This window comes from Haliotis rubra, unplaced genomic scaffold (assembly GCF_003918875.1).
Source record: "Haliotis rubra isolate DU_JTF1 unplaced genomic scaffold, ASM391887v1 Scf606, whole genome shotgun sequence".
NCBI lineage: Eukaryota > Metazoa > Mollusca > Gastropoda > Lepetellida > Haliotidae > Haliotis > Haliotis rubra.
Genome location: NW_025767309.1, coordinates 423,023 through 435,062, shown reverse-complemented (window position 1 = coordinate 435,062; position 12,040 = coordinate 423,023). Strand labels below are relative to the sequence as shown.

The following is a 12,040-nucleotide window of genomic DNA, read 5'->3' as shown; positions in this document are numbered from 1 at the left end:
ACTCACAGGCCCTATTTGGGCTGGACAGTGTGACTATGCATAGTCCAATCCAAAATGCGTAAAGAAATAGACAATCAGTTCAAAAATATCTTCAAACCGAACAGCTGTAAATTGCTGATGCGGCTTAAAGCAACATTTACTCCCTCACTCATAAATATGCCAAATATCATGCAGATTTCAGTTGTTAGCATGATAACATACAACATGTGAACCATCAGCTTGGCGTTCACACATATCCAAACCTTTTATGGTTTTAATCCAGGTGCTCAGTTGATCTGACCCATGCTGCAACATAAGGCCTGTTTTACTGTAACAGAGGTCTTGATCATAAAAGATGTAACTTGTAAAAGCCACTTATGGCACTAAAAGCTAGTTCCAAGAGCCAGCCTAGTTCATCAAGGATGAAAACTTGACATTTACAATCAGCTCGATATGATGCCTTGCCTTAGGAACATGACCAGTCATTGACTTTCACAGCTTCGTTTAAATGGGGAATGGTGTTGACAGGGATTTGATCAGGGTTATATTGGGATTCAAACTCTCAACTAGAGGAACATTCAACCCTCACTTCAGATCACTTAGGTCATTAGGGTGGTGGGGTAGCCTAGTGGTTAAAGCGTTCACTCGTCACGCCGAAGACCCGGGTTCGATTCCCCACATGGGCACAGTGTGAAGCTCATTTCTGGTGTCCCTCGCCGTGATATTGCTGGAATATTGCTAAAAGGCAGCGTAAAACCATACTCACTCACTCACTTAGGTCATTGAGTGTTTACTGCCTGAGTTTACATTGCAATATAAGGCGACTGTGCAATGATATGACAGGGCTGTGAGTCACAACAGGGACTGAATCAATCAACACCTGGTCAATGTACCTTGGTTGTTCGATCATTTGTGATGCCAATACTTAATGCACAGAGTAGGGCACCTGGTCACCAGCACACAAAGTTGCTAATCTAATCCACCATGGCTTCCACAAAAATGAAAGTCAGACAGCTGGCAGTAAGATCATATCCTTTGTTTACCCCTCAGACAGTGGCAATTTGCACGGCATGCATGGCAAAATGAGACTCAACCCCAAGAAAGTAACCAGAGTCTGTACTTGACCGAGAAAGTGTAAGTACCAGAATGACCGTGCTCTTGGTCAAGGCAAAAGCTTACTGGCAGCACACAGCAATGTGGAAAATCCATATCAACTTGTGGGATTGGTCACATGACACAACAAAAAAGCAGTTTGGCAGATTATTGGTCAGAATGATAACATATACTCCGGTACAAAACAAGTGCATCACTGCTTTGAAAATGTGTCAACATCACCAGTATGACTACTTCAACCAACCGCGGTACATTGTTTACTTCCTTGTTCTGATCACAATCTGTGATTGGTTGTTCAGAGTACCATATTCAGATAATATGGCACTATATGCACAGCATTCAGAGAACAACCAGCTAGTTACCAGGAATTATGAATCATTTGTGCCAAGCCATTGAACGATGTTAATAAATGCTTGCGACTTCTAGCATTCATTCATGTGGGACAGGTAATACACAATTGGGTTATCTATATATTTCTCATACTCTCTCCAGATTTTTTTTTTGAAAAACCCATATATTTTCAATCCTACAGTATATCATGAAGGAAACCTGTTCAGACAATATTATGTATTCTCTGAGTGATGTCATCACGTTTTCAAGATGATTGTGCGATCACATAGCTTCAATTGACCAATCAGATGTGAGAATCTCTTAAAAGCACATTATCAAATATCAGAAAATTGTTACACATGATTATTACAACCAGGCTTTGGCGGTAGCCAAGCGCCATTACAAGACTATGGAACGACGCAGGGGTCAGCATGTGACCTACTAGACTTAGGCTCTCGTTTAGGGCTTTAGCACTACAGGGAAGGCTAGGCTGTAGGGAAAATAATGTGGTTCAGGGACTGTGAGACAGACTAGTGACCTACCAAAACCTGGTCTCAACTCCAGACAGGTTCTGTGGGTTCATTACTTAGTCTCTACAGACACAGTAATACATGTACCGGGACTGTACCGGAATTGCACTGGATTTAAACACAGACAGTGAGGAAGCGTCTACATGCCGCAGGCATTCATCGGAGTCAATCACTTCGAAGTGTCATTCTGACTGATCAGCATGATCAGCTGCAACATTGCTGGTGTCAAGGACACAGACCACCGCCGCAACAGTGATGGAGAAGTGTTTGGTTTAGTGACGAGTCACACTTTTTTGCATCTCTGTACAGACGGAACATTATACTAGAAACTGAAGAGAGGGAGTGGACAGGTTTGGCAGTACTCTCAGTAATGATGTGGGCCACCATCCCCCATACAGGTAGAACAGACCTGGGCCTCCTTTCACAAAGCACTAAGGTGATCGTAAGTCACTAAGGTAACCTTAGTACAATGTTAAAGAATGGGAGTTAAGGTTAACCTTAGTAAAGGTTGCTTCGTGAAAGGAGCCCCTGGTACACAACCATGACAATTCAACAGCACAATGTCACACATCCTTCCCACAATGCAACAAACAAATGTTATTTTGTCAACACAGCAACCCCTGACCTCACACAGCAAGACTGACGCCTTTTTGGAACCACAAAATCCAAGTACTGCAATGGACCTCAAGGTCTCGAGAACTGAATCCCATTAAACATTTATGCAATGTTCTTGTTCAACATCTGCTATCATGTCAGCATCAGCTACAAAACATCCAACAGTTGCCACTTTATTTTGAACTGCCACTACAATACCTTTGAAGTGATTTGTATCACTTTGTAAATTTTGTTAATTTTAAAATACACATTTCTACAGGTTTCATTCAGCAACTCTTCATCATTGTTTGGATGGAAGTGTAATGGTTTGGGTGAGTGAGTGAGTGAGTTTGGTTTTACACCGCTTTTAGCAATATTCCAGCAATATCACGGAGGGGGACACCAGAAATAGGCTTCACTCATTGTACCCATGTGGGGATTCGAACCCGGGTCTTCGGCGTGACGAGCCAACGCTTTAACCACTAGACTACCCCACCGCCCCGTAATGGTTTGGGGTGGGATGACATGTCATCATTGTTTATGGCAACTTGAATGTCATAAGGTACCCTGACTACATCATTCAAGATCATTTTCACCCTTGATGCATTGTAGGAACATACCATCAGCTGGAAAACACTAGGGGCAGACGCAGCTTTTTGAGAAAGGGGGGTGCAGACTTCATTTTCACCCGTTTTCACGAGTTTCAATGGCCATTTAATAAACTTTCAGCACAAAAGGGGGGCACCCCTCCTCTGGATCCGCCTATAAACACCCACCCACATGTTCCATGTGTGCTTTCTTGAGGAAGAATAACATTCTTCTACTGCCATGGCGGTCTAAGTCTCCATCCACAGGCTGTTTCAGTCATCTAGTGTCTTCAATGCACATATCAACCCAAATGGTAGTCACTCAGTAATCACATTAACCATGTTGTTACACCATCCATCTTTTGTCGGGCGGTGGGGTAGCCTAGTGGTTAAAGTGTTGGCTCGTCACGCCGAAGACCCGGGTTCGAATCCCCACATGGGTACCATGTGTGAAGCCCATTTCTGGTGTCCCCCCCGGCGTGATGTAGCTGGAATATTGCTAAAAGCGGCGTAAAACCAAACTCAGTCAGTCAGTCAGTCCATCTTTTGTCAATGAATTTGTTATAAGAAGTACGGTATTAATTACAAGTAGGATCAAATATTATGGTGTCATTTTTAAGAACATTTTTAACCAGAACCCCAGTTTCCTTTTTTCCATATTTATATTGAAGAAAGTGATGATGGATCACAAAAGGTCATATTTACATTTCTGAATTACTTATTACTCACAGTGAGAAAAGCCACATAGACATTCATTAATGTCAAGACAGAAATCATGGGTGTGAAAAGATCCTTGGTAAAAAGTCTGGACATGCAGACTTTGTCCACGGACAAGTTCACAATTCTGTCGCAGAAATGGTGAAGTGTAAAAGTCCCTTTCAGTTTTATGATAAGTTGGGTAGAATAGAGGCATGTTTCCTAGCCGAGGGTGAGAGGGTATGGTTGTACACCGCTTTTAGAAATATATTCCAGCAATAACAGGACGGGGGACACCAGAAATGGGCTTCACACATTGTACCTATGTGGGGAACCGAACCCAGGTCTTCAGCATGGCGAGCAAATGCTTGAACCACTTGGCTACCCCACAGCCCCTTCCTAGCCGAGAAGCTTGACTGCTGGAGCCCATCATGACTCTGAGTTGTACGTTTCCTTGAGTAGAAATGAAGGATTGGGTGTATAGCAGATAGAAATATCAAAGACATTACTGACATTCTTTATTACATGAGATCCACCTTACACGTTACATTCAACATTACATTCACAATCTTCATCACTCAAACACACAATGAAAACAGTAAAACTTCTGTTACCAAGGTTACAGCCTTCCTATTAAACAATTCAAAAAATATAAAACGTGCTTCAAAGATAAAGAATGACAACCTGCGATCGTCACACAATAAACAGAAATCGACTCTTGTCAAAGCCTTTCTATTCAGTTGTTGATGAAAATATACACGACAATGTTAAATAGAAGAAGGATATTCAAGTATTTTTATTTATCTAACTTGAAATATAAAGGAAACTAACTTTTCAATCTACTTGTTACGTATTGGTTTCCGCAACTGAAAAAAAAACCCACATGCAATGCAGTTGTCATTCATCATTCATACAATAAAATTGTTTATGTCACATTACAGCATCCCAAGTTCGGATATCAGGAAGGTGGAAGACAACATCCAGCACGACCTTGACCTTCAGAGTAATGTGTCCCAATGAAACCCTGAACACCTGATGTTAATATGGGGTTTCCCTCGTCCTGATTTTAGAAGTCACAATTTTCCCATATCCTCCCCGATCCTCGTCGTAGTCTGTTCTGTATTCATCCCTCACCTAAAAGAAACAATGAAACATATTTCATGGGAGTGAGTGAGTTTAGCTTTACTCCGCTTTTAGCAATATTCCAGCAATATCACAGCAGGGGACACCAGAAATTGGCTTCACACATTGTAACCATGTGTGGAATCGAACCCGGGTCTTCGTCGTGACAAGCGAATGCTTTAATCACTTGGCTACCCCACTGACCCCAATATTTCAAGAACCATGGAGATGTTATAATGGATATTCACTACTGAACGTTACTTCTGAATAGGCCGGTGTGAAAGCCTTGTGGTTAAAGCATTCACTCATCACACAGAAGTCCTGGGTTCATTTCCCCACATGAGTGCAACATGTGAAAACCATTTCTGATGTTCCCTGTGTTCATTTTGCTGGAATATTGCTTAAAGCAGTGGAAAACCTTACTCAGTTACTACCTCACAACTTTATAACCTCCAATCAGCCTCAGGAGTTTTTCTTTTATCCTAATTTGCAAGCAAGGTAAGACATCATCCTGCGTACAAGTTTTCACTCTTTCACATCGCACTCATGCAACATCCCTCCTGCTGGTCTACTATGATTATACTGAGACTTTTTTCCAGTCTTTTTCGAAGACAAAACCTCAAAAAAAACTTGAACATGCAATATAACTATTTAACTCAGATTTTGCAAAATTCATTCAGCTGTCTGTGTTTCAAAGTTTAAATCCTGGGCCCTATTCCACAAAGCATTTTAAACGCTACAATCACTTAAAATCTATGCTAAAATATACGTCTTAGCAAGGCTTTGTGGAACAGAGCAAAGAAATACAAGAGACATTTTCAACATGTAAATGGTATCACACTAATAAATCCATAAAAATTACTTTCACATGTAAAACATTCAAGAAAATCCACCCACCTGTCCCCCACTCTTGCCCCGCCCATATTGCCTCCCCTCCTTGAAGCCAGCATCCCAGTCAGTTCGAATAATCCGATCATCTAGACGAGTTCCATTGATATACCTCAGAGCATTCTCTGCATCATTTCTCTCATAATATCTGTGTTTCAATCAGGAAAGTTCAACAAATGACCAAGACTTGAAATGAAAGACATGGGAGAAAATTAACATTTTATAAGTATTGACTGCCTGAAATTGTTACAAAACAAAGAATTCATAGTGTAAGAAACAGTCCTTATCAAATATGAATACAGGACATTAAACTCACTCTGTCAGCCTCTCAATAATCTAAATATGCAACCCTAATTCACACTCCTTTCATGTTGGTCCCTCTTTTGGTCCTTTCAAGCCCACACTTAATTGCCTGACGAGTTCCCATGTACATGTATGTATCATATCTGAAAGTGCATGTAAAATCTCCAAACCAACTTCTATACATGACAAAGCTGTTGCTGTCGGTTCTGGAGACTTTGAAATCAAGATCTAGCCAACGTCAACCTGAGACCTCATGACAGATTTGGTAGCAGATCTGTTATGGTGTTCCGATCAGTTATTGTGCTCAGATCAGTTATTGTGCTCAGATCAGTTATTGTGCTCAGATCAGTTATTGTGTTCAGCACTCCATGCTACTGCTTGTAAAGAGTTACCAATATTTCCAATTTTAAGTTATATGAGAGTCCTTTTTATACTTTTATACTATGTACTTTGTGTACCCCTCTGATAAGTGTAAATTGGCACGGCTCACACCAAAAGCTATGAATACACAATGCCATGCTGGCAATTAGGTCCCTGACTCTGAGGGTGTGGGTTTGAATCCCAGATGGGACTCAATCCAACAAAAGTACTAGAATTTGTACTTTACTAAGAAAGTGTAATCCCAAATACAACATATGTGATAGTGGTATGAAGTGGCTTGGTATCAAACCACAGATATTCCACTCTCCAGTCACATGTTCAGATACATAGACCTAAGTTAATTCATAATTAAAGGGCCACTGATCCAGAGCGATTATTGTTTCCAGCCAACAGTCTAATTACGAAACCTAGCTGCAAACTGGTCAACCTCTGCTCCCTCGACCGTGACGGGGACTGGGCTACTGTCCACCCTGGCAGAATTTTTTCAACCTAATCAGTTGCACATTAGGAAGGGTGGATGCCCATTAGATGCCATGTTTGAAAATATCCCCGGTAGTTCTTGTATGATTGTAATAAAGTATCCCAGCAGTGTAGGCTTTTTCAGATTTTCAAATGTTTTGATGGTATAGTGACTGATCCAATTTGACCTTATTTCTGTGTTTTTCACCTCAATATTTAATCATGTAAAAATATGATGTCTATTACGTATCCTATGATATCAAAAAACGCACATTTGATATATTTGAATCCATAAACTAAACAACCCCACTTAGCCATTGTAAAATAAATCTGAAATTTTACTTAGGTATATATGTATATAGCAAATGCTTATATATATTTCTTTTGTAACAATGAAGTTCCGTTCGTATCCTCAAAACAGTGTCTGCCCATAAGTTGTTGTTTTTTCAGGCAATCAAACTTGCATGCAATACAGCGATTACTTCTCTCTTGCTGTAACCCTTGTTTGGTGGTAAACCTACGAATCCAGGACAAAATCCACCCGGACAAAATCCACCCCAAAATTGCAACCTAGGACAAAATCCACCCCGGACTAAGGATTGTATCTTACGCCACGTACTTTGGGTGAGATGATAGAAACACCCATGAACATTTACATGAGAACCTAACACAACAGATACAGCATTGATGGCAGCCAACTCAAAGTCTGGTACAATAACAGAAGGATCTGGTTCGAAACCGAGTTCGTTACATTTATCTACAACTGCTTGAAGTACTTCTTGGTAGCTAGTTTGAGTCTTAACGCACAGGAGGGCATACACACAACTAACAGCACTATCCCCAAGGGGAGCACGGATCACATACAGTTGAGTGAAGAGGTTGGGAGCAGCATCGAAGGTACCGTTCATAAACCAGGTGTCTGCTGATGCCAGGTGTTGCAGGGTGGTGTCAGAGGCAATTTGAGAAGGGTGGATTTTGTCCATTTTTTTTTAAGAAGAGGTGGATTTTGTCCGGGGTGGCAATTTTTGGGTGGATTTTGTCCGGTCACCTAAACCTACACATGTTATTTGTCATCATTCACTTGATGGTCAGTTAATGTATTTATAACAGGTATAATTAGTGATAACACCACTCAGATTACCCGACAAAGGTTCCCATTTGGCATTTCTTGTGTCTGGAGTAAATACTTATCATTATAAACTGAGGTCTGATGTGGCAAATGTATTACATCTTATGTAATATGCGCATGGAAGTGCTGTAAGGGGAATTATCAGCTGAGTTACAAAACAAACATCAATCAAAGGATTTACCCATAACACGCTGATTGATTAATTGCTTTTATCCTGCACAGCGGATTTGTCAAAAGGTAGTGTTTGTGTATGTAGATTTACTAATCTATACTGAATACACCCTGTCGTAAAGTCTCTTTGTAAAAACAACGTCCTTCCTTCAAAGTATTAACCACCAATACATTGATTGATTAAATTACTTTTTTAAAGAATGGCGGACATCATGCAATTAGTTGCCAGGTGTGTTATCTTGGGTGACCAATGGGACCATACACCAATGTGAAAAACCTGAAACGATAGATCACTTTTTCGCATATTAGTCTGTTACAAGACACATGAAATGGAGCAGGATTCTTTGTCAGCTGCAGATGAATGACATCTCATTGCTTTATGTGGATATTGATGGATACATTCCCCAAACAAGGTAATAGCCTAATATTGTTGCTATAACTTTAGTCTGTTTTAATTTTAATATTTGCATTTTGTTTATATTTATTTGTTATGACATTCAACAGAATCATTTTTTGCTGTGAAGTGTAATGAGACATACAACATACACTAGGTCGCACTCAGGGCATGTGTGTGAAATATGATACACGTTGGCAATCTATAAAATGTCTAGATATTACAATCATGTTATAAATTCACTAAGTATAAGCAGATTGTTTGCATTTTATTAAGTTTCAAAATGCATACAATTACAAATATGATAATAAACTATTTAGGATTATAAGACAAAATATAAAGACGTACATTGACTTCGTTGTTTCAGTCCTAACATTTTTTTACCACCGGCAGGTGGTTAAACTTAAAATGTTTTCATTTGTTATCAAAATAATGCCATTTAATACAACATTCAGATTGACAAGTTGTGAACCCAAGCTCACTACTCTCCCCAAAACTCCTCATGTATTTAGTTAGCCTTACTTTCAAAACAATGCTATTGTATCAGGCTTCTCACCAAATTCAAGGTCAAACTATTTCTTAAATCAAATTCTACATCCATTTATGATAAAAAAATTATAAAGTCAACATTACTATGAAATCAAAATCAGCATTTTTATCAAAGTGAATATTTTTTATAAGAACCCAAATTATTCATCAAAGACTACATAATTTTACAACAAAATCAACATAAGATTATCAGTAAAAAAGATTTCATTTTTGTTGATCAGTCTATACTTATACTATCAATTGCGCATGAGGAAACCGCAGCAGAGGTACCGAACCAGTCATGAATTCTGGGATATCATCCAGGTACTCACTGGAGAAAAATAATAACAAAAGCAACAACCAGTCCGCGGAAATTGCTCTGGATCAGTGGCCCTTTAAATCATATCCAACATGTTTATCATACTGTTTGGGTTCAAGGATACTCCACAAAACAAAATCCGCATGGGGTCTTCTTAACTTTATCAAGTCCCATGATAATTCTCTTCACATCGCCTGACCGATTGAATAGCTCATAGATCTGTTCCTCTGTGGTGAAGAATGACAAATTTCCAACATAGAGAGTTGTTGAATACATTAGTGCTTTTTCCTGTTCATTTCGACTTCCCTGAAAAACAAAAACCAATGAAACATCCATCACTGCCGTCATACCAATCAGATTACGAAAAGACCCCCTTCGATTTTTTTCAAAGTATTCTGAGCTCTTTTACGTATTATTTCTCCCCAGATCCCCATCCCATGTACGGATAGAAAATAACGGTAGGAAATAATTTCGAAAACGTAGCAGATACGCACCACAGTAATGGTGTACGGTGTAGAATCATTTTAAGACGTATTTAATGAAAAATTATTGTTTTATTGTTTATTGACCTGTTTCACACAATGCAATGTTGTGGTGCATAAATCGAAACACAAGATTACTGATACTCCATTAAATTCCATTCAGTACTCTTAAGGTTTTCCAGTACTCCTGTATTGAGAAAATAAGGAGTACGTACTCCTGATGTTGCAATATTATCTGGAGCCCTGATTTTCGAGATTACATAGAATCTATACACGAGAAAATGCAGGGAATTCTTGGCACCGGTGAGTCAATTTCAGAATGTTTTCATGACCACAGTTAGCCAGACAAGTGGTACGATTACCAGTCCGAGTCCGACTACGAATACTGTCCTTTGAACGAGGAAGTCTGTCTCTGGTATTTCAACATGTTCAACTTCCATAGATATATTAAACAAAACGCGAGTCGCCATAGACATATTGCAAATTTCCGAAATTCTGCCAAAACGATTGGTAAGTCAATAACCACAATAAGACTACGAAATACCTTGTAATGCTGGTCCCGGTAAGCACTTAGTGCTACCGATACAGTTCTCTTTTTCAAATTTTGAGACATTGTAAAGTTGTGGACAAATTACGATGGTTTACTTTCTTTTGTCGATGAGTGATTTCGTTATTTGATTTCCCCACTCCGCTCATCCGCCATGAACGTCGCTGTGGAGAGTATGGCATGCGCAAGCTCCTAACAGAGATTGTTCGGTCATCGTCACAGCGCATGCTACCGACTGTAGGCAACATCATGGGTTCATCTCCCTTTCAGTTTAAATCACACTCAGCTTTAACATTGAACATCCAGTACAGCGAATTAATATCAAATTCAACCACATGCTTGTGTTCTCCATGTATTCTCACAAGTGAAACCTTTAAATCGGATCGAGTCTTGTGTGAGAGTGAGTACGGTTTTACGCCGCTTTTAGCAATAAGGATATTTCTCATTTGGTAATAGAAAACTCAATGTAATTCATACCCAGCTAAGATATTCAAATAGGAGATTAAATGGTGATCTATATAGGATTAGTATTATAGAGAACCCTGAATGTAATTGTAAATGTACCTGTGAAAATTTTCATCATTATTTTATGGAATGTTCTTTGTGTAATATCAGACAGGAAATGTTTCAAAATATTAGCAGAATTTGTAACATTAGAGCACCAACAAACCTAGACGTACTATTAAATGGCAGTGCAGATCTTCCGTATAGTGACGAATTTTTAAAGAAGTTCAAAAATATATATCAAACTCCGAAAGGTTCAGTAATTGGATATAATGTTTATGATCTAAATAGTTCATGTATTCATTGTATTATATATTCTTTTGTATATATCTTTCTATCCCTGTACATATAGTTTGTTTCACTTTAGCATGTAAGCACTGTAAATAGGAGAGGGTTTCACTAAGTTGGCATAACTTGTACCCAATCCATTCTCTTGAATAAATATGTTTAAATCAAAACACCCAGTACAGCGAATTAATATCAAATTCAACCACAGGCTTGTGTTCTCCATGTATTCTAAAACGTACACACACAAGTGAAACTTTTAAATCGGATCGAGTCTTGTGTGAGTGAGTGAATACAGTTTTACGCCGCTTTTAGCAATAATCCAGCAATATCATGGCGGTGGACACGAGAAATGAGTATCACACACTGTACCCATGTGGGGAATCGAACCCGGGTCTTCGGCGTGACGAGCGAGCGCTTTAACCACTAGGCTACCCCAACGCCCGGGTCGATTCTTGAGGTGAATAAGTGTGTCTAAGTTGATGGATGGGGAACACACATTTCACACCTAGCTGGTGCTTCGTTCCAGCCACAAGGACACCCCATCCTACCTTGCCGTAGAGAGTTAACTTAGTGAAGGGTTTCAGTGTTACTACCGGGAATCCTCGTATTTAAGCCCTGCCGTTATTCTGCCCATTGGCTTAACAACGAGTTTTGATTTTCGAATTTAAGCTCATGGGCTTAAGTTTGAAATTACTT

The 12,040-nt window shown here is 39.4% G+C and overlaps 1 protein-coding gene across 2 annotated transcripts; it reads right to left on the bottom strand.

Moving 5' to 3' along the window:
• Positions 1-4,330: 4,330 nt before the first annotated feature.
• LOC124255692 (nuclear cap-binding protein subunit 2-like) lies at positions 4,331-10,735 on the bottom strand. Of its 2 annotated transcripts, none has more exons than XM_046689584.1 (4): positions 10,550-10,735; positions 9,648-9,829; positions 5,849-5,987; positions 4,331-4,963 (listed from the first exon to the last, which is right to left on the bottom strand). In XM_046689584.1, exons 1-4 carry the CDS (start codon positions 10,616-10,618, stop codon positions 4,868-4,870), a joined length of 486 nt encoding a protein of 161 aa, XP_046545540.1. In that variant the 5' UTR covers positions 10,619-10,735; the 3' UTR covers positions 4,331-4,867. The 2 variants fall into 2 exon arrangements, with proteins under 2 accessions (XP_046545540.1, XP_046545541.1); XM_046689585.1 differs by having other exon boundaries at positions 10,651-10,717.
• Positions 10,736-12,040: the final 1,305 nt, after the last annotated feature.